The sequence below is a fragment of the Haemorhous mexicanus genome, chromosome 5 (assembly GCF_027477595.1).
Source record: "Haemorhous mexicanus isolate bHaeMex1 chromosome 5, bHaeMex1.pri, whole genome shotgun sequence".
In the NCBI taxonomy this organism is placed as follows: Eukaryota; Metazoa; Chordata; class Aves; order Passeriformes; family Fringillidae; genus Haemorhous; species Haemorhous mexicanus.
This window is the reverse complement of record NC_082345.1, coordinates 18,902,269-18,924,373: the sequence shown is the minus strand read 5'-3', so window position 1 is coordinate 18,924,373 and position 22,105 is coordinate 18,902,269. Positions and strand designations below refer to the sequence as shown.

Genomic DNA, 22,105 nt, shown 5'->3' with positions numbered 1-22,105 from the left:
TGAAAACCAAAATCTCTCATGTTAAATTTTCCATTTAACTGAGAAGCCAGTTGTATGTGATATTAACTCTCTGTGTGTGCCATTGTGTATTTTAAATAGCAGGGCATAACCTGAAGTAGGTGCACATGGGATATGTTTCTGTGTTCCTGTGGATCTGTATACTGGTTTTGATTCAAAGGTGAACATTTCTCTAGTAAGAGTAGGAGAAAGCAAATAATTCAGGTAGAAGTCCCAACTTTTACACAAAAATACATGCTGTGAAATTACCCGTTGTGCTGGATAGAATCAGTTGCAGAAGAAATGCACTGGTATGTAATTTGTCAAAATTAAATGTAATGTTAATTTTCTTGGGAGGATCCAGATTTTAGAGAATGTGATGGATTGCTTATTTGGAATAAGAACGGGGGATGGCTGAGCAACTCTTGTAAGACCAAACATTTTTGTGCTAGAGGCCCAAAGATGTGGCTAAACTGAAGCCTTGCTTATATTTGTGATAAAAATTAACCTCCTGCCGAAGTGAGCATGGTAAAACAAGCACCAGCAATCCCGAGGCATTGCTCCTTGCTGCTGTTTATAGCAGTGGTATACATTTAACTTCATCCAATTGTGTGTTACCCATCTGTCTGCACAAAATGGACTCTAAGAAAAGCTCTGGAATAGGGGCTTTAGAGATCTATAACTCTGTCTGTGTTTTTCATGTACCATTCCAGCACTGATTTGGGGTCTGTGCTGCATCAAACAAGAGCTGATACAGCTTCTTCTGTGCTCATCTGTTTATTGCAGAGAAGATTACTTTGATTTTCTACTTAGTTGCTTTCTGTCAATTTTTTTCCATTTACCAGTGTCTGCTTTGGTCACACATCACTCACTCCTTGGTCCCTCTCAGATGTGTCCTCTGATGTTTTGGTATTGTGAGGGTCCCCAGGATGAGGTGAGAAGTGAGAATTGACTCCAAGTTCTCAGAAGGCTGAGATTATATATTATATTATATTATGTTATGTTACATTACATTATGTTACATTACGTTATATTATTATATACTAAAACTATACTAAAGAAAGAGAGAGGAGACATCAGAAGGCTAAAACAAGAATGAATAATAAAAATCTGTGACTGACCAGAGTTCTGATACAGCTGGACTGGGATTGGTCATTAATAAAAACAATTCACATGCTGGGTAAACAATTCTCCTAATCACAGTCCAGGCGATCAGATAATTATTGTTTACATTTATTTTTCTGAGGCTTCTCAGCTTCTCGGGAGAAAAATCCTGGTGAAGGAATTTTTCAGAAAATATCATGGTGGCACTCTGAGGACAGATTTTACTGCTTTCCTTTGGTTTAGATGAAACCCCCAGATCACCACATGGCAATTTCTGTGTTTCCTATCCTTGTTAACTCCATGGACACATCAGGATTGCTACCTCTGAGCAGTTTACTCCAGATAAATGTTAGCCCCTGATAAGAACTGGTCAAAAGCAGTTTATGGTTGGTAGGAAGGGCATGGAGAGCAGAGCAGTTATTTGTATCCTTTCTTAGTAAGATTGGAGCTGGAAAGAGTGGTGTTCCCAGCCTGCTTGGAGGCAAGAGGCATTCTCCAGTTAACTTCATCTTTTCCCAGGGCTGGTGGGTGCTTTCTGGGGCTGACATTCCTCTGCCTCACCCATGTGCTTCTCCCTTGCTTCTCCCTGGCGGCCTGTGCTCTCTCACAGGACTGAAAAGCAATGAACAATGTCAGAGGAGGGCACATGGAACCTACTAAAAAGAGCAGATTTTTCCACAAGCATGTTACCCGAGTTTTCTACTGTTTATCCCAATGAGTCTTGCCCTTCTTACACAAAATTTCTTATTGTCCAGTTACAGAGAGGTAATATTCCCGAGCCTAAACTTGTGGTTTAGGTTTTTTTTTTTTTTTTTTTTTTTTTTAAGCGTAGATCAGGCTTTGAGTTAGTGCCAAAATGTTGATGTTTATTTGACCCTCAAAAGGCAGCTCTCAGGAGAGAAGCACTTGGTTAAGGAAGGCATATTGCCTCCCAAAGGGCTTTAAAATAGCTACATTCTTCTACTTGTGTGGCCTTGGGTAAGTCACTTCAAATCTATGTGTCTCTTTCTTCCTGTGAAAAATTATGTGGCTCTTCTTTATAAAGAACTTACTGATGAAGAAGACTATGTAGTAGGTATTAATGGAATATTTGATTAAAAAAACATGTTTGAGCTCCAAAATACATGTCTGGAGACCTTTAGTTAGCCTTCTCTCCCTTATGCCTAATATCTAATCTGGTGGTTAAAGGACATTTAATCAGTGTCATTCCCTGGTCACTTGATACAACTTTGAGACCATCCTTTGTCAGTTTGCTTTCCATGTGCACCCATGGAAGCAGTGAATTCCTTGGAGTGCGGGTGCTCTCTAGGAAAGCAGTCAGCTTTCTTTGCTTGTTGGCAGATTGTTCAGGTACTAATAGGTGTTCAAATCCCTGGCATCAGCAGAATCAGCAGAACATGAAACCAGAGTAGTGTGAGACATCTGTGCTAAAAATAAATAAACCCAAAGTAAGATAAGCTCAGTGACCAGGAAAGGCAATGAAGTCAATGAAATGAAGCTTTAAGCTGTACTGAGCATTTGTATGGCTAAAAATACATATTTTAATACACATATATATAAGATAATGTTGTAAATTAAACACTTAAAGCACTCCCTTCCTTCTATAAACCACGATGAGACCTGACTGGGAGGATGTAATTTGCTGAATTATGCCTTTCATCAAAACAGTTTTTGTAGCTCTTGTCATATGGTGGCTCAAATCAAATACATCTTTGCTTTGCTCCTGTGTGATTGTTCTTGTGCCCCTGAATAATTTCTCTGCCTACACCTGCTTTTGTGCTCCCATCCTCTGACAGGAGCTGCATTTAATTAACTCACCAATACTTTTCCCTTCTTTTCATTAGTTTTTATTCTGCCAGCAAGGATAGATGGATTCCAGATCCAAAGGCACAGCCAAGCCCATAAACCCGGAAGGTGCCAGGACTTCTGAGCTGCAGCACTGAAAAGAGGAAGTGGCAAGGAATGATATTTCTGTTCTGAAAAGATTAATGTTTTGTTAAGATATGAGATTTTCTCTGAGGCCAGCAGCACACCTCCAGGGAGTTGGTTCAGCAGGTCACCTTAGGAACTGAAGGAAAATCAGAAAATCGCACCTAAACAACAGTGCGAGGGAAGAGAAGTGCTGTCTTTAACCTTAAACCAGCAATTCCCTTTCTCAGTCCTCCCCAGGAGAGAGTCTTTCCTGTGGAAGGCAAGGCATGCATTTACTCGCTCTCTCCTCCACTGCAATTTGGCAATTTGAGTGACAGAAGCAAAGGTGACAGCTACCCAAGGGTGCACTTGATCCTGATCTTGGAATGCCTGGCACAGGCTACAGTCCAGCTTCTGCCTGTGTCCTGCACTTGGGATGGGGCTCCTTCTTCATTGCTGTTATTTGGCAGATGTCATGGATTTGATGTGAGGTGATTCCTTCATAATAGATGTGTTAGCTGGTTCAGTTTAATCTGATTAAACTCTTCCAGTCACCTGCTTGGGTAAGGTAGATGGGATGAGTTGGAGTCAGAAAGATTAGGAGACTTCTGCATGATTGTGAAAAGGCTGGAGGCAGAGGAAAGAATTTGAGGAACATCACCCCAGCTCCCACATAAACATACTCCATGAAACTGGGGCCCAGGCTCTGGCGGGGCAAGAAGGGCTGCCACAACATGATCCAGTCTTTCCCCATTCCCACTTCTTGGACAGGTCTTGACATTTTGGTATTGTAGCAAGAGAGTGGGAGGAAGTGAGTTTCACAGGTTCATTTGTCCTCCAGAGTCAGTCCTTGAGCAGAGGGTATAGCTTTATAATAATAATAATAATAATAATGAAGAAAGTTACGAGTTTGTGTGTTGTCTCCCTGGGGACTCATGTCACCCAGCTTGTTGCAGTCTTTTCTTTCCTAATAGAAGAAACTGGTTGTAGGCGTAATTCTGCCATGGTGTGTGGGAGGGAGATCTTGGGGAACAGATGGTTCTTGGTGAACAGACTCCAGTGACTAAGACCAACTCTCAAAAAAGAATTAATCTACCAAGCTGATTTGCTGATGAACAGAAATAGGAAAAATGACCATAATACAAGCACAAAAATGAATGATGATGAAGGTTGCCTGTTGGATGCTTGACAGCAGTATTTCTCGGTGATAAAGAAATTGCTTTTTAAAAGCTCTCTTATGGAAGGGATTCTGTAAGCTGTTTCTTTTTCAAATGCTAATGTATTTGTAACTGAGCACAAGAGGCCAGAAAACCAGACACTCAAAACTCAGAATGAAAAAAAAAAAGGATTCTGCACTAGGAGAAACTTTGCATCCACACATTTGTGTCTGCCTGCTGGAAGGTGGAAACCATTAAGGATGGAAGCCCCACCAACATGTACAGTTGGACAAATTCTTCACTTATGCTCATTTCAGTCCATTAATGTTGATAAAAACATACTTATCCCTTAAAGGTCATGGTTTAATTATTGGTGCTGATAATGACTTTCATGACCAATACTGAACAATGTCTGAGTGTGTGGATTAAAGTCTCTCCCCATGAAACAGGTTTTCCTCTTCAAAAGAAGTACCCAGAACTGTGGGCTACTGCTCAGTCCTGAGTAATCTCTTAAGAGCTCCTTGTCGGCCATTTGATATGCTTATGTTTCATTTTCAGGGTGTTTAACAATCCCACCAGCTAGGAGTTAGCATCTCAATTTAACCAGCATGACATCTTAAAGTAGTTCAGTGGAGCGGCCCTTTCTTATATGGCAGTATTTTTTCAGGACTTCTTTGGTTGCTACGTTGATTGAAATGCAATTTTAGGTCTGCTAGGCCTGCAGACCCAGCACAGCTCAGAGGAGATTATTTAGAAGTCCCTAACTGTGGCAAACTTTTCAGTTGAGAGCTGACTGCAGTGTAGGAGAGAATTCGCAGCCTCTTATGTTAACCAGTAGTCCAGGATATTCTGCTGCTGCTGCTACTAAAAATGTAGTAGACAAGGCAGAGTTTCACTTGGGTTTAGTAAAAGTAGTACTAAGCAGTCTGAGACTTAAATTCTCCTTCCCTTTGGCATTACAGTAAAAATGTCCATTAAATGACTTTACATGCTATAAACCATTCATAGCTACAATAACTGATATCAAACTACAGGGGTAAGGGCTATCCTTAAGTACAAAACAGCCAGCAATAATGTTTCAGAAATTGAATCTGTCCTGGTAAAATCATAACTAAACTGGCAAGGTCTTTTAAGCAGCATGCAAGGAAATACAGATTTCCATGTCTGCAATGCTGAAGGTAGATTGGTGTCCTTCTGGAATCGGGCTTTAATCTTGGAGGTGATCTCCTGAGCTGCTGTTTTTATGGTGGCACATCACTGATCTTCATACCCTATGGGATACAGATGGCTCCAGCATTGTCAGTGTTGTATATTAGTTGTTTTTTTTTCTTGGTTCAGAGAATGATGATCAGATATTATTATATAAATTGAGCCTTTTCAAGAGATGCTTTTAGGCATGTGGGAGGGAAGGAAACAGTGTTCTGGAGAGTCATCTCTTCCAGTGTAAAAGGCAGGAAGATATTCTTGATTTAGTACGTTTTTACTCTCTCTGAATTAGAAGGATTTAAATGCTCTGAGTGATGAATTGGGCAAATGATGGGGAGATAATAGCTGTGCTATTATCCCAGAGAGAAGATGCCAAAACTGAATGCCTTTCATTTGAAAGGGGTGAGTTGCCATAAAATGTTCTACATAAGGAAAATTGCATGGAATAACATTCTTCATGTCCTTTTGTCATAGTTCTGCTGACCTAGTGGCTCAAAACCAATTTGCTGTGAAAATGAGTCTGAAACCAGCCTATCTGTGCAGTTAGAGCACTCAGTTTGTGAGATACTTTGCCATTAACTCAGATACTGCTGGAGAATACAAAACACACATTCACCACTGGGGCGCATGCTACTTCAGAGGTCATTTTCTGCAGCTGCAGCACAGCAGTATTTCTCCTTTCTTGCTTGGGCACCCCATACAGCTGCTCACACCGACTTGTGGGTGGTACAAAGGGTCCCAGAGAGATGGAGATTCAGTGCTGTGGCAACACCAAAAATCAGTTCTGCTAAAGAAAAGCACAGAGGAAGGTGGAGGGCCAGTGGAGTACAAGATCACAATTATAACTTCAGCGGTGAAGGTGTGTTTGTGCTGTCATGGTGCCCTCAGGGATGACGCCACAAAGCAGTTCCAGAATCTCTCTTCAATCAAAACATACCTGTGGGCTTGTCATTTTCCTGTACAAGTGTGAGAAGCAGAAATGTCATGAGCTGAGCACAAAAAATCTGAAAACACCGAGATTAGTGTTTTTTCATTCTGTTACAAGTGCTTTGGAATTACAGGTGTGATTTGGTGGAAGGATGAAGACTGAGAATGGCTGGGTGTGAGGCTGAGCATCCATCCGGAGGTGGGTTGAAGGCTGTCCTTGTTGATAGAAGGACAGAGCTGGTGTTTCAGGCTGGTGAGCCAAAGCAGGTAGCCATAGGTTACCTTAGGAACTTGGCTCTGCCCTTCAGGGTTCAGGCTTGAGACATAACCTGAATTAAGAGATTATGATGATGTTAAATTAAGCAATACACTGCGAAGAGACCAATACAGCAATTAAATGATAACTAAGCTAGAAGCACACACAACTATAAAGCTCCTAATTATCATTACAATTATTATGAATCACATCCAACTTCTGTTGAGTTATAACTCTGTCTCCCTAACCACTTCAAGTCTACCGCTCCTTTCTCCACTGTCTCACACCAGCTCTTTTCAGATGAAGACATGATAGCAACTTCACCAGGTTATCCAGGGAGGTCTTTTTGACATCACTGTTGACTTAGATTCATAACCATTTATAGGTGTCCACGTTCCAGAAAAAAAAAAAAAGAGCTCTGTCCTCTTTTGTTTTGTACCTGATTTTATATCTTATATCTTCCACATTTTCTCACATTTTCTATTTTTGGATGTTTGGTTTTTGGACCACACTTGCACATCACTTTCTCTATCCAAACTCCTCTCAGACAGTGTGTCCCCAGTTACTTTTTCTCCTAGTTGGTCCCATTACTGCCTTATTCACACTCAAGTTTGGTGGATTTTTTCAGTGCTGTTCCTCAGGCAGTCTTGATTTGTATAGTTTTACTTACATGGTTGCCTGGGTACTGGTGACTTTGAAGACTTTGCACCACAATACCAGCCCTGCCAGCATCCAGTTCATGCTGGCATCATATTGTTTACCATATTCACTCACTAAGACAATTTTATTTTATTCTTGACTCTTCTACCCAATTCTAATTAAACACAAGCTGTTTCTCCTCTTGTGCATAGCCTGCCTAACACAGTGCCAGAGTAGCCCATTTGTCACACTCTAGTTTTGTGCTCCTGCAGCTTGTTGTCCTTGGGCCTTTTTAACAGCTTTCCTCATTCTTAGGAGAAGCATTTCTTGGTGCTTCATCAGGACCTTCTGCATATACCTTATCACCTTATCACTGTGGTAGCTGTACTGTATGCCCTAGAGATCCTACAACCATGTAGTTTGAGGCAGATCTTTAAATGTTGGGTTGGTTTTTTCCCCCCAGGAATCTGGAAAACCAATAGGCTGCCCCTACCAACTGTAGCAGGACAGGTAGAGAAATGACCTGTACTTGCCTCAGTTAAATACATAGTTAGGATATATAGGATAGTCTCATGCAAGTAGTATTTGCAAACATTGTGTATTTCTTACTTGTGTGAGCTGAGAGGTGCATTTCAGTACCTCAGGATGGTTGGGGTATGTTCTGTTTGTTTCTCCTCTACTCCTTCAACCACATATTTTTCACTAGTAGATTAAAACATTAAAATATTTTATAGTCTTATGGGACCACAGCCAAGGACACAGGCTCATTACTGGTAATCTCTGCTCAGACAGATGGGGAGGCTTTTGTGTACAAACAGCTTTTTGTTGTTCATAGAATCATAGAATTCCCTGAGTTGGAAAGGGCCCACAAGGATCATCAAATCCAACTTCTGGCCCTGCACAGTTTAACCTCGTTGGAAACATTTCTCTTTCTGGTGACACACGGTCAAGTGATTTGTTAAACCTGAAGCATAATTAGCCGAAGTATTCACTTTTCTGCCTTGTATGGACTGGATAACATAAAATTAGTTGGTGCAACCTAGAGCTGAAAGCTAAAGACAGAGAGCATGAATTCCAGTTCAGCTTGCATGGATTATCCTCTTTGGTCTCCCTTGGAAAGCAGTATGAGTTGAAAATATACTTACAGAGAAAAGCAACTTTTCTCTTGATAGATGTATTGAAAAATACATGTAAGTGTGAAAGATATCTTGAGCCACAAATCCTCTGCTCAGAAAGCTTTAATATTCTGGCTTTAGCTGAAAGAATTAGTAGAGTGTCAGAGATGACAAGTTAGGCTTGTTGATTACCCTTCAGTAGTCTCTGAGATGCCAAAGCAAGCTAAAACCTGAGCCTGGCTGAAGAACACTTGATACGGCTTTCTTGATCCTGTTTGAAGTGTGTGTGTGTTTCTTTCCATACTAAAATAATTGGATTTCTCTATTGTTTAAAAAAAAAAAAAAAAACAAAAACCAAAAAACCAAACCAGAAAAAAAAATACCACAAAAAAAACAACAAAACACAGATAAAAGTCCTACCTGACTGCAGACAAAACTTATCTTTCCCTGCCTTAAAGAGGAGCAGACTTGCCAGGTGTGTAAAACATCATCTGACTTATCTTTTACCATCAGGCCTGTCAGAACATTCTGAGGGGGTGCAACTGCAATGGCAGGAGAGGGAGAAACACTTCAGAGGGTGTGGCTGAGCCATCTGTGGCAATGCTCTGATCTTTGTACAGGGAAGTGAGCTACATCTGCTCTTGGTAGACGTGTTACTATCGCAGACTGAGGCGAAATGGCCCTCCTGACAACAGGTATCTTTGTTGTGAAACAAGACAGCACCTCCTGCTTGATGAGACCCAAGCAACTGGAAAAGGGAGTCTGCATGCCAAAAGGCTGCTACAGACTTCCTGGGACAACTCTGCCTTTTCCTTACATTCAGATAATTTGACAAAATTCAGTGGAATTGGTTTTTTTAATAGCTTTGTTTTGTTTTGTTTTTACTCATGGCCAGGAATTGGTGAATTTCAAGAATGTTCACTATGGGCAGAACTAATTGAGCCAAGCATTCTTAAAAAAAAAGTGCATATTTTGAATAACATGCAAAAAGGTTGGATTCAGAGAAAAGGTTTGAGCTGTTTTTCTAGAGGGGCTTTTGCAACCATATCCAAAAGGTTTCTATGGATTCTGCAGAGAACTGGCCATAATTAGAGGCACTGGTTGCAGTTTGTCTCCAGTAGCAGGGGTACTTGCAGAGCCAGACTGTGCTGTAAGTAGCAGACTCTATTTGGACAGATGGTTCTATCTTCATAAAGAAGTTTTAATTTCCCTAAGCTGAAGGCTCCTTAGATGGAAATCAAGGATTACTTGTAACTGCCTTACTTCCTTGCTTGCTTGGAATAGTGGCACTACAGAAAATCAATGATTAAGACATCCTTTCTTAGATGTTTTCTTAGAATATCAACTGTTTTCTTCTTTACTGGCTTGGTCTCTTGTTCACAAGCTCCTCACTTCTAGTAGTGTCCCTGCTCTTTCTATCAGTTTTCTAAATTGCATTAACTTCTGATAATCTCTTAGGGATTTTCCCATTTGTTTTCTCACTGTGTGTGCTGCCCGTAGCCTGACTGTGGGAATATGGTCCTACTTAAGGGATAGGAAGGAAAAAAGGCAGGTTTTTAACAGGCTGGCATACCCCAACTAGGGCTTTACTTTTAAGCATCCCTCAAAAAATTACATTGTCATGATGAAGATAACAAAAATATATGTGGGATGACATATCTGACAAAATATTTGTGTCAGATGTGAGCAGAAAAGAAAAATGCTGAAATGAAAAATTGTCCTAATTGTGTAAATCACAAAATCATTGAATGGTTGAGGTTGGAAGGGAGCATAAAAATCATCCAGTTCCACTCCCTTCCATGGACCTTCCACTGAACCAGCTTGCTCCAAGCTCTGTCCAACATGTGCTAAAACCTTACCATCCTCATAGGGAGGAATTTCCAAGAAAATCCCATCTTAACCTGTTGATGAGAACAAGAGGTTGCTGAGAGCAAGGTCCAGCACAGCACCTCTCCTCATTCGCTCCTCTATCACCTAGAGAAGGAAGTTCCAGGAGCCTCCTGCAAAACCTCCATCTTTAATTGATTGTACTGTTTGACACATCCATAAATTCAATATTCTTAGCATGAGTTTCTGTCACTGAGACCAGCTGGCAGGAAATGGCTCTCACTCATGCCAGAAAGCTTTCTTACCTTCCAAGACATCATCGCCACAGGTAGGATATCTGTTCGGAAAAACCCTGGTTCCAGGCTAACTCCTTGCTAGTTCCTCACTAACACCAGTGACTTGTTCTTTTATCTGGTAATCTTCTAGCACAGTTCATTCTAGAAGAGTGAATTATTATTCTGCTGTACTCATTTCCCAGATGTTCAGCTCTCTACACTTGAGTGCCCTCTCACTGCAATGTTTGAAAAATTTCTCTTTTATTTGAGTAGCTTTAAATATTTGATGCATCTTTCTTGATTTGTTCTGCTGTGTGTGACATTAAAGGATTTCTAACTCCCTTTACCCTTTTAATTAAGGTGCACTTTTGTGCCCACATTACCCCGATTCTCTTAATGGTGATGTTCTTTGCTTTTTGGCTCAGGAGGACATGGTGAGGAAGTGCAGGACACCCGCCCTAGACTGCAGTTCCTTTGGAGGAGCTCTTTAGAGGGACCCAAGTTGAGAAGACTGCATCTCAAGACTTGCCTAGGAGCTGAATGGCCCAGATGTTTTGTCCTTGAAGCAAAATTTGGAATTGCATCCTAGCACTGTGTTTTATACAGTGCTGCCTCCTCTGTGTCTGTGTGACAGCTAATATGCTCTCAAATTAGAAAGTAGATTTTGGTAATTTCTTTAAATATCCTTCCAAGTCTTTCTTGGTAATTTCTAACAACATCTCCAAAAAGTAGGAGTCTGTGTTTGACTTAGCCATTAGTCCTGTCTGGTTATCCTCAGGAATTCAACAAACACTCCTGAAGTTCCCAGGTGTCCAAGCAAATCTGGCAGTGAAACTTTGAAGATCTGTGATTAAAGGCAGTGGGTATGGAAAAGCAGATAAAGATCCTGTGTCTGGATAACTTTATACTTACTGGTGTTTCCAAGTCCATACAGTGATTCTCAAAGCCAGTGGTAATAAATTCTGCAAAGCAGGAGCTGAGCAAGGGCACAGTGATCTAACTCCAGTTGGGACTGCTGACATGTATAATGGTCTGGGTTCTTGAGGTCTGTCCAACCCCGGCTGCTGTAAGTGTCCCATGTAGCAAAGTACCTCTAAGCACAACCTGTCCAGGTGTCTCAGGCAGGCTTCCAGCCACAGGGAAACTTAGTAAGCAGCTCAGCTCTTGAAGTGAGATCAGCTCTTTGGTGAATTCAGCTCTTTAGTGATTTCAACTCTCTGCTTGCTAACTGCCTTGGCGGACACAGGGATGAGAGAGGAGAAGAGCTGTGTGAGGTTCCACAGATGTGTCTTTATTGGCAGCCTCTGCGAAGGGTGCCAGTAACAGCTCTTCTGCCGAACCGGGCAGAGGCAGGGGTTTATGTATGGTATATGGGTTTTGGGAAACAGTCCAATAGTAAGGGTCAAGGTAAATATGACCTATGGTCTTACAGAGAGAATAATGAGGGTCCGAGGCTGAAGAGAGGTCTCTTGGTCCACTCATCATGACTAGGCATTTCTTATCTTAGGCAACTGACTGCCAGGGAGGCCTTGCAAGCCCTGTGGCTGCTACAGAAATGCTTTGGCAATTGACTCCTGTTGACCCATGGCCTCATTGGGGCATAGTTATGGAGAAGGGTTAGAAGGAAACTAGTCCTAGGAAATGTGTGGGAAGAAACATTTTTAGTGGTTCCTGTAGGAAAAGCTCCAAGTGTTGCTGTTCTCCTTCTCTGCACTTATATTCTTCCCTGTCAAACACCAATGCTGATCTCAAAGTACCACCCAGGGGCACCAGAAACATCTGTGATAAACATCAGAAAACTCCTTGTTCTATACATAATCCACCCACATATAAGATGGTACTAGAGACTATGAAAAGCTTTTCCATGTCTCTCAAATCCCTCATACTCCCATCCACAATATCTGACTTGGAAAGTGTTCCAGATTCACTGCTGTGTAATTCAAGTATTCTTGCTAGGAAACAGCAGGTTTGGTCAGCTGCCAATTTTCAAGGAAGCTGGCTATTCAAAACCATATCCCAAATAGCTGGATATATGTATTAGTCTTATCTGACCTTTATTGAAACTTTCTGTCCCTCTCTTTGTTTCTGTAGTCTTCATCTTTAAATAATCCGCTGTTTTGTTTACTAGGTGTTGGTGGTGGGTTCTGTATTTCCACTACATTAACTCTACTCAGGGGAAAGTAATAGCTCTGGATTGAAACATAAGCCGTTAGTTTTTCTGTAATGAGGAATGCTCTGCTGCCTGCTTCCTCACTGATGAGATGAGTTATGCTTTATTTGCCTTGAGAAGAACTGTACTTAAAAGCTATTTTCTGAAGAGGAAACGAGGCAGAGAGTGCAAAAAGGGGGGAAGAAAAGGGTCTGTCCCAGTTAAAGCTCCCTGATCTGCATTTTCACACATTACTTGACTGATTAATCCTGGTATTTATTGCTAGAAATCTACCAGGCTAAAGATTAATTGCTTGCTAATTACTTTGAAGCTGCCCAGTTACATCTCAAATTTGCTGCAACAGCAATTCTAAAATAGTTGTGTACCTTCCTTCCTTAAATGTATTGGAGGATTTTATCAATGGCAAACAAAAGTCTGATAAACCCTTTTAGCAGGACTAAACTGCAGACATTAGGTGGTTTTTTAAGAGTTGTTTGCATGACTTTGGTGTCTTCAGTAGTTTAAATTTGTGATGATCACTTGTATATTTATGATGCTGATTGAAATCACCAAGGTATGGATGCACACCCTGTGGGGTGTTATTTTGTGTATTTATATACAGGCTGCTCCCCTGTATTTGTACACCAGTGCTCTTTTCAGAAGAGGGATTTCAAACACCCTGGGTTTAAAATTGCTCTACACAGCCAGTGAACACCTTTTTCTTTGAAGAAATTTTTGCCCTGATATTTTATCCGTTCGCCTGTGTCTCTATTAGGATAAATTATATATTTCTTTCACAAAGAGCAATTCTTGCCTGTATTCTCCTGAATCATGCTAAGCAATCCCTTCCATTTCTTTATATGAGAGGTGGAAGCTTTTGGTTCTTTTTTTTTTTTTTTTCCTTTTTTTTGAAATTGAGCTCTCTCAACTTTAATGTTCTCATTGGTTTGCCATTTATGAGTTTCATTTTGTGAAAGTCCTCTGGATTTTCTCCACTTTAAATGTTGTCATACAGTTATGCCTTGAAATGTTCATGTTGTAATGTAAATTACCAATCCTCCTAGAGAAGCCTGAGTTCCTGGCAGCTATTAAACACACCCAAGGAAAAACGGTTGCCTATCTCGGCCCACTTGTAAACTTGACACTTTCTGAGTCAGTCACCAATCACCAGTCGTCACTGCCCACCAGTGCAGTGGGATAGAGGGAGATCCAGGAATACTGTCCAAAAAAGAAAGGACTACCCAGGCCTTTGAGAAGGCTTTGACAAGACTAAACTTGTGCAAGCTTGTTTTTTGAAGTGGACCATGGCTTAGGCACTCTACTTTTCATTACTTTGTATTTGCTTCACTGAAAATGCCTCCTGAGGAAGACGCAAAGCCTTTGGCATTTTGCACAGTGGTTCCTTTATGTTTCAGCTGTGCTGTTCCATAGATGTGCAATTTGCCCTTTTTTTTAAGGTTTTTGTATCTTTGTGGCATGGAAAAAATTCTGATTGAAGGATTGGTAGGCAGAAACCTCTCTGAATTATTACATCCTTTAAGGTAAGAGCAGGGAACACCAAGAGCTGCAGCTGTCCTTTGGAAAGGGAGGTCAGAGCTTAGGAGGGCAGGAATAGGGAAAGTGTCTCCATTAGACGCACTCAACTAGAATGCTGGGAGAAATTCCAGATGTCCTGTTTTCACATTTTTGACAATGTATAGTGAGAACACAGAGATTTGATTAGTATTATAAATGGGAATTGCCTGATTATAAAATGAGAAATAAGAAATTCTCCCCTCTGTTGAGGGGCAGCACAACTCAGGCTGAACTTACATCTGTTTCGAGGTTAAAAATGGGAATAGCAGCATAAGTATGCTCAAAAAGACACTGAAATCAGAGTAACGTTATTACTGATTTCTCTGTTTCATAAAAATGTTGGACAACTTGAAGTCAAAGGCCTTTCCTTTCTCTTCACTGATTTTGTAGCAATTCCTGTATCCCTTCAGAAGTGCTGCTGACCTGACCAGTCTTTACGTGTAATTTCAACAGTACATGAGGCCAGTCCACTGACTGTGTTTTATATTGGCCGATGGCCTCTAAAAAGAAAAGACAGAACAATCCTTAGGCCTCGCACAGTTACTGTGGATTTATCATTTATGCTCTTGGTGAGTTCATCAGAATTTAGAGATGCAATTACAATTTACCTTCTGACTAAGCATCGTTATATTAAGTACTCCTTGAACTGCAGGAAGCAGTATAAAATAAGCTGCATTTATTTTGCCTTTAAATCTTGCATCATTTCCCTGTAAAGCACTGACGAGTCTGAACCCTTCCGCTTCCATAAAAGAAGCAGCAGACTTTGATTAAACAGCTGCTCCTGTTATCTGGTTTAATGGTGACAATATACTGAATGTTCCTGTGGTGCAGAAGGTTTCCAAAGCAGTGTGCCGACTTGTATGCTTGCATTTGGAAATTGCCTTCATCCTTCAGAGGAATGCAGTGAATCATTGGAGGGGATGAAAAGCTGCAGCAGCTGAGTGACACATGGTAGCAGCAGGCAAAGAAGCCGAAGAGGATGATATTATCTGCAGTGGGAATATCAGGAGGAGATGTAGGAAGAATTTACCTCTCCAAGGCTGGTACTGCAGAAATACTACTCTTAATTTATATGCCGTGATGGAAATGGACCAAGGGCTGATTCATTCTTTCTCTGCCTTTGCATTATTTATGCCAAACAAGTAGAAAATAACACTCATTTTGTGGCATTTTGCACTCTCTTTGCAACAGAACAATTGCAAATGAGTATTTTGAGAGTCCCTCAAGATAGCTTTGATCTCACATGTGTTTTCTGAGAAACTTTTCCATTTTGTGTCCCATTAGGGTTTGCTGTCATCTCTCAGGAGATGATGCATGTTTGGAGAGCCAGTGTAGCGTCTTGTTAGAAAACAAGCTTTTTGCAGACATTAGTGCTGTTAGTGCCTGGGAATTCAGTTCCTACAGTCCAGCCAGCTCTCACCAGCACCTATGCCCATTAATAACTCTATCTAGAGATTTATTTTCAGGCCTAGCCACACTGATGAAAGATGTGTGCACTCAGGTGCAGCTCAGAACAGTGAAATGGCTTTGTCTTGTCCTAACTTGGGCTGAAGTTTCATGTTTATGAAGGATATGCAGCTGTGTGGCAATTTAAAATAAGTGTAAAGTGTGGTGCATAATGGAGAAGGCTAATGATTCTTTTATCACCTCTTTATCCCTAAGAACCTCAAGGTTTATCTAGATTTGCTTGTCAGATAAGCGGAAAGATGATAATCCCTTAGTCAAACAAAAAAAGAACTGCTATTAGGATAAATTTAGTCTTTTATGGATCTCTTACTATGTTTAATTTATGTCACACAATTTCTGCCTGTACATAGGCGCTGGGCACGTCAAAGGCAGAAGAAACTCCAAGAAAGTGGTCATGGTAGTAAAGATATTTCCAAACTCAGTGTTACTGGTGTATAGGCTACAGAAGAGGGGAAACACCCCAAAAACAGAGCTACTGAAAAATCAGCTGGTTGATCCTCCTTCCCCAATGTCCAGCTGTTCCCTGCCTTTCCTGGCACTGCTTATCTAGACAGGTCTTAAAGGTGTCCAAAGGTGGTGTGATTTGTCCTTTGTATCCCTCAGTAAAGTCTCTCAGTATTATGTGTTCCTGACAGTAGACTTGTTACCTTCGAGGTGTGATTATCCTTTGGAATCTAAATAATACCTCTTTAGATCCCACAGCCATTCTGTTCTATTGATTCTTTCTACCTTTCATGATGTCACTTTGCTCCACACCCCCTCCAAAAAAAAAAAAAGAAAAGAAAAGAAAAAAAAGGGAAGGAGTGTTGTATTGCACTAAATAGTTATTTAGTTATTTGCACTGGGTGTTTGGTAATTTGTACTGTTCACATTATTTGTATCCTGTCATTACATGGTCTTCCCCTTTCCCCCCCTAAGTGTCAGTGTTGGTGGTCTCTTCCTGGTTTGCTCCTCCCGTCGCCCCTCCTCACTTGTATCCCATTGGCTGTAGTCCGCCTTCCTCTGCCCCCCTTCCCCTCAGCTTAAAATCCCCCCCCTTCCCCCCCAGGAGAAGGCCACCCCCTCTTTTCCACCTGGGAAGTCACCTGGACTGCCTGGTGTCTTCTATTAATAAAATAGGACTTTGTTCCCGAGAGGAGAAGAGCCTTTTGTCTTTTGCCTTTTGTCCTATGTAAGATCGTGAGGGCTAGGGTCCATAGCTAGTCGGATTGGACCCGAGCAGTCTGCCAGGCACAAATTCTTACAAAGGATCTTGTTGTACTTAATAGTTTGTGTTAATTCAGTTGAAATGGCTCACATATAATATTGCGGAAATGTGTCTTGGAGAGAGCTATGGATCATACTTTTAGGAAGAAAAGGGTTGGAAGATGTCTTGAGAGGCCAACCAGCTCCACACATGTTCAGTTATGCAAAACTGCTGATGGCACTCAGAAGCTTCAGCAGTGGGGATGATTGGGATGCACCATCCTTCCATCCCAAAAGCAGATCCCCACTGACTCCTCTGACGTGAACAAAGAGTGACAGTAGACAAGGAGCAGCAAAGGAAGAGGAAGAGGAGGAGGAGCAACACTGTTTAGTTCCCCTCCTCCCTGCAAGTCCTCTGTAGAACCATCTAGCCTGGGTTAAGCTGCACAGGCTTTCCCACTCCATACTCTGCCCTCTTGCTCTTTAGCTCCTGTTTTGGTCCTACAGGCAGCCCTTGAGGTCAAGTAGCAAGTAGTTGCAGGAGATGTGGACACAGAGGAATTTTGGTGGCTCTCTGAGGAAATGAGTGGTTGCAGAGAAGATTCATTAATCTCTTCAGAGCAATGCTTTACGACCCATATTTTTGTTCTGTTTCCCTTAGGAGGGAACAAGTGAATGGACTATTGTCATGGTTTGAGCCTGGCACAATGTTAGTGTCATTCCCCAGACAGGAATTTTCTTTTGTGCCAGTTGCATTGATTGATGTGATCAGACTGGCTGTTAATCAAAGCGATCTCAGCAGCCTAATTTTGGTACCTGATCTCTCTCTGTTTGTGCTTCAAGGTCTTTGACAGAGTCCGAGAAGATTGCCCTAATTTCCACAAGAAGATTAAGCCTATTAATGCTGAACTCACTCAGCCCAAGCTGGCCATCAGTGCTGAAGACGAGGAGGAGCTTCTGACCCGGGTCAATGTTGTCTTCCACTGTGCAGCCACAGTTCGCTTTGATGAACCCCTCAAGTACGTCCTGCTTTTCTGTGTTTGCTGAGCGGAATCAGAGTGCACCATGGCACTGCCCAGAGCATCCCTTGCATGGCTGCAGTGCTGATTCCCCCATCCATGTTCGTGCTCCCTGTGGTTCTGTGCTGAACATGGAAAGGGTATGCTCTGAAAATGCTCTCTGTGTGTGTGCGTGTGTGTATGGCATGTGTGTTTTGTGTGTGTGTGTGTGTGTGTGTGTGTGTGTGTGTGTATGCGCATGCGTGTTCATGCGCGCATGTCAAAAGGGAGTTGTCTTGGCACAGTCCCACAGGAACAAAAGGAAGAAGTGCAGGATTGGGTTGTAATACTGTAAGGGAGTTAAGTATGACCTAAAACTGGGGTGAGGAAAAGTGTGGTTTAGGTCATCGGGGAGATGTTTTGGCAGAGCTGCAGACAGAGAAACTGTGTTGTGTCTGTCTCTAAAGCTGGTCTTGTTAATGACCTTTCTTTGTCACTAAGTAGCTGGGGAGGGAAGTGCGCTGTGGTTTGAGAAAACAGCCCATCACAACCTTTAAAACACCCAGCTCTCACTGTAATTAATGGTTTACAATAAGTGCTCTTTTTCTGAAGGAGTTCCCTTGGGAGTGCCTGTCCAGGGAGGCTTTTCCATTAAGAAAAACCAGCAGAAATAAGCCACTGAAACAAGATTAGATGTGTAAATGCTTCTGTGCAGATTATCCATTCAACAATCCAAGGTGGATGATCTGCATTGCCAGATCCTCATAGTCTTCTGAAAAAACACTAAAGCTGTCATAGTTGAAAACACAATTCGTAATATCAGTCTTTATTTGCTCATAGGCTAAAGAGATGTCCACTATGTCCACCATAATTACTTGCTTTTTAGAACAACTAATTAGAGAAACACCAGAAAGAAAGCAGATCTTGATGTGATCTTGAGCCAATATGTAAGTAGCCACAAGTGTTGTTAAATCAATGCACAAATGAACACACATTTGTCCTGGGTTAGGGCAAAATTGGGAGAGAATCCCCAAAAAGGGGGCCCCTCCAGAAAGCAAGCCCACACCGCCCCTCCCCCCAATCGGTTCAGGAAGAATTCCTCGGAGAGAGATGGAGAGAACCTGTTTATTTAACAGGCACAGCCCTGCCCCAGCACACAAAATGAGCAATACCGCGTGACACCACTCTTTCACCGCTCTGAAAAAGATGACAAATTCAGAAAGTCTCTCCTGGGGGGGTTGCTCTGTTGTCAGTCCCTCCAGTGCTGGGGCAGCTGCTGCAGCCACAAGGTGCAAACTCTCAGTGTTTCCCAGGTCCCAGTCCGGAGCAGGTTCAAGTAGGTCCAAACAAGAAAGGAGAAACAGTCCAGGAAGAAATTTGGACTGTTTAGCTAAACTAACTAATGATAAGAAGCAGAAAGCAAGAGCAAGCAGAAGCAAAGCCGAAGCAAGAGCAAAGCGAAAAGCAGGGCCAAAAAAAAGCAAAAGCAGCACTATGTACTGTCCCATCTGTATGTCCCGCCAGCTGTGGGGGAGTGGCTGATAAGAAGCCAAAACAGAACTTTCCCTCTTCAGAGCCAGTCTTGAAGGCACAGAACATAATATCCACCATAAAACAGCACATACGAATGGGGATGCAAGCATCCTAACGTCACCCTAGGACAACATTAAAAATAAGTCTCAGTGGCATGAAACATCAAAGGGAAACCACATTTTTAGTATGGAGGATAGATAGAAAGAAGCTGAAAGTTTAAAAGGGCATCATCTTACAGGTAGTGGAGAAAAGAAAGACTGATTGTATGTGATCTGTCAAAATCTCTCCCACAGAACAAGGAAAATGATGGTTAGAAGGCAAAATATGAGAAGTTCTTCAACTCAAATTATTCCTGACTGAATAATAAAATATATCAGATGGGTAGAAGTTTTAGCAAGTTAAATGTGGAAGCACAATATTGCTACTTAGTTAATAATTTTGAGCAGAAACTTGATGATGACACAAATAAAATTTTTTTTTCAGCATGGCAGAAGCTTGAAGATTACAATAGAATGTATAAAGCCAATAGATAAGGAGGGGGCAAAAGCATTACTGTGAAGATACTGGAGAAGTAGCAGCGGAGACACTAAATGAATTATTGGCATCAACATGCAGTACATTTAGGGAGTTCTCCAGATGGAACTCTTGAGGGCAGAAATCTCAGAAATTGTGTTATATTGAAATATTAATAGATGCTGGTTTAATAGAAATAGAAAAAAAATAAAGAATGATAAAGCAAACAACAAACTGCCAGTGTTAGGGATATTCCCTTTGAAGGCTAAAGAACTCTGAGCAACTCAGCAGAAATCCATGCTAGGCCCATATTATGAACACAGTTCTGTTCTTTACTTCTCAGAAGGGATGCAGTCAAACAGAAATGTGCATGGAAAAGTAAATTTTATATGAAGGGTAGCTCAGGTAGAAGTATTCATCCTGATAGAAGGGCAGGAGAAAATAGAAATCTACAGAAAATGCTTCACTTTAATAGCACCATGTGAAAAGAAAAGTGTCTCTAGCTTTAGATACAGTGATCCAAATATTGACTGTACTCTTCAGCTGATGATTTCATTCCTTTGGACTATTTACATTTTCTCTTCAATGTATTTAAGTTTTTTTAGTGTACACTCTGCTTGATGGCATAATTCCTAACATTGTACATGTCTTTGAAAGCTTCTACTCCAGGGCTGAGCAGATTGCATATTCCTAAGTCTTCTCCCTTCTGTGCAGGAAAGTGTCGCTATTCCAATACAAAGCGTTGCAACAGAGTCTGCTGGCTGAGATGTGTTTCAGATTGTCTCTAAGACAATTTCTAGCAATGCTGAGTGCTTGAAGTGCAGCCTTGCTAACCAGGACATTCTTTCTCTTATGCTTATCACTTCTTATCTCCATTCCTTGGGAACTTAAGCTGTTATCTCTAATGGTGTGTTCTTTGATTATGAGTTGCTTCAAAGTGAATGAGAGTAGGTTTAGATTAGATATTAGGAGGAAATTCCTTACTATAAGGGTCCTGAGGCCCTGGCAAAGGTTTCCCAGAGCAACTGAGGCTGCCCCATCCCTGGAAGTGTTCCAGGCTAGGTTGGATGGGGCTCTGAGAAACCTGGGATAGTGGAAGATATCCTTGCCCATGACAAGGGAGTGGGACTGGATGATCTTTAAGGTCCCTTCCAAGCCAGGCCATTCTATGAGGCTATGAATCTGTTTTTCTGGGCCCAATGACCCTTTCCTGCTTTCTGAAACCATATGTTCTTCTGGGTTAGCAGTGGACCCTCGAGAGAGCACTGAATGTGTACCGTAGGAACCACAGTGCCTCAGGGCTTAGAAATACATGTTCCAGGGAAGAGTGACCAACATGTCACATTTAGAGATATTAGTGAAGTCTTACTTGTGGCCCTTCAAATTGAGTAAAAATATTTGAGAGACATTCAGTGTCCAGAATAGCAAATCCAACACCGTTGCTTTCAAAGCTGGTTTCACACTTGCATTTCAGTGACACTTTCTGCTCCACTGTGCCCCCTGCTCTCCCTGACTTTCCTTTACATGATGAGGTTTGGATAAAGCTCAGCCTTTATATGTTCTTCCCAGTGAAATGCCTTTTGCTTATTCCCCCTGCATTCCTTAGACATGCCCTGCAGCTGAACGTGATGGGCACGCAGCGGCTCCTTGAGCTGGCCCGGCAGATGCGGAACCTCGAGGCCTTCATCCACATCTCCACTGCCTATGCAAACTGCGTCCGGAAATGCATCGAGGAGATCATCTACCCACCCCCAGCTGAGCCCCAGAAGCTCTTTGATTTAGTAGAGTAAGTAGGAACCACATTGCCCCTTCCAGTGCTGGCTTCCCTTCATCCTGCGGCAGACCTGGGAGCTGTTCACAAAATTTGGTGGAATTTCTGTTAGAGGTGCTGTTACTGCCGTTTCTTTGTGGTTTTCTAAAGACTCTGATTTCATGAGAGTCCAGTATTAATTTCTGCAGGAGTGTATTTTCTTCCACGAATGGAGTTGCTGCTTTCTGTAACACTCAGCTCTGATGCTGCCTTAGTAGGAAATGATTTTTTTCCATACACCTTTTTTCTTTTATCTTTTCAGCTTCCCAATGTTGTTTCCACTTCTTTCAGAAATCCTGTGGTATTTAACTGGACTTATATGGAGATGAGTAAGAAAGAGGCTTTTTTACACAGTTCAGGGAAAAGACCCCTAAGATCATCGAGTCCAAGCTTTGACTGATCACCACCTTGTCAAGTAAACCAGAGCACAGAGTGACACATGTTGTTGGGTTTTGAACACC

The 22,105-nt window shown here is 41.8% G+C and overlaps 1 protein-coding gene across 3 annotated transcripts in view; it reads left to right on the top strand.

Annotated features, from left to right (window-relative positions):
• LOC132327226 (fatty acyl-CoA reductase 1-like) overlaps positions 1 to 22,105 on the top strand; it is a 124,757-nt gene that overhangs the window by 77,352 nt on the left and 25,300 nt on the right. For all 3 annotated transcript variants that reach the window (XM_059846181.1, XM_059846180.1, XM_059846182.1), the window contains exons 3-4: positions 17,634 to 17,809; positions 21,441 to 21,620. In XM_059846181.1, the coding sequence (XP_059702164.1) occupies positions 17,634 to 17,809; positions 21,441 to 21,620 (356 nt within the window). The remainder of the gene's footprint in view (positions 1 to 17,633; positions 17,810 to 21,440; positions 21,621 to 22,105) is intronic.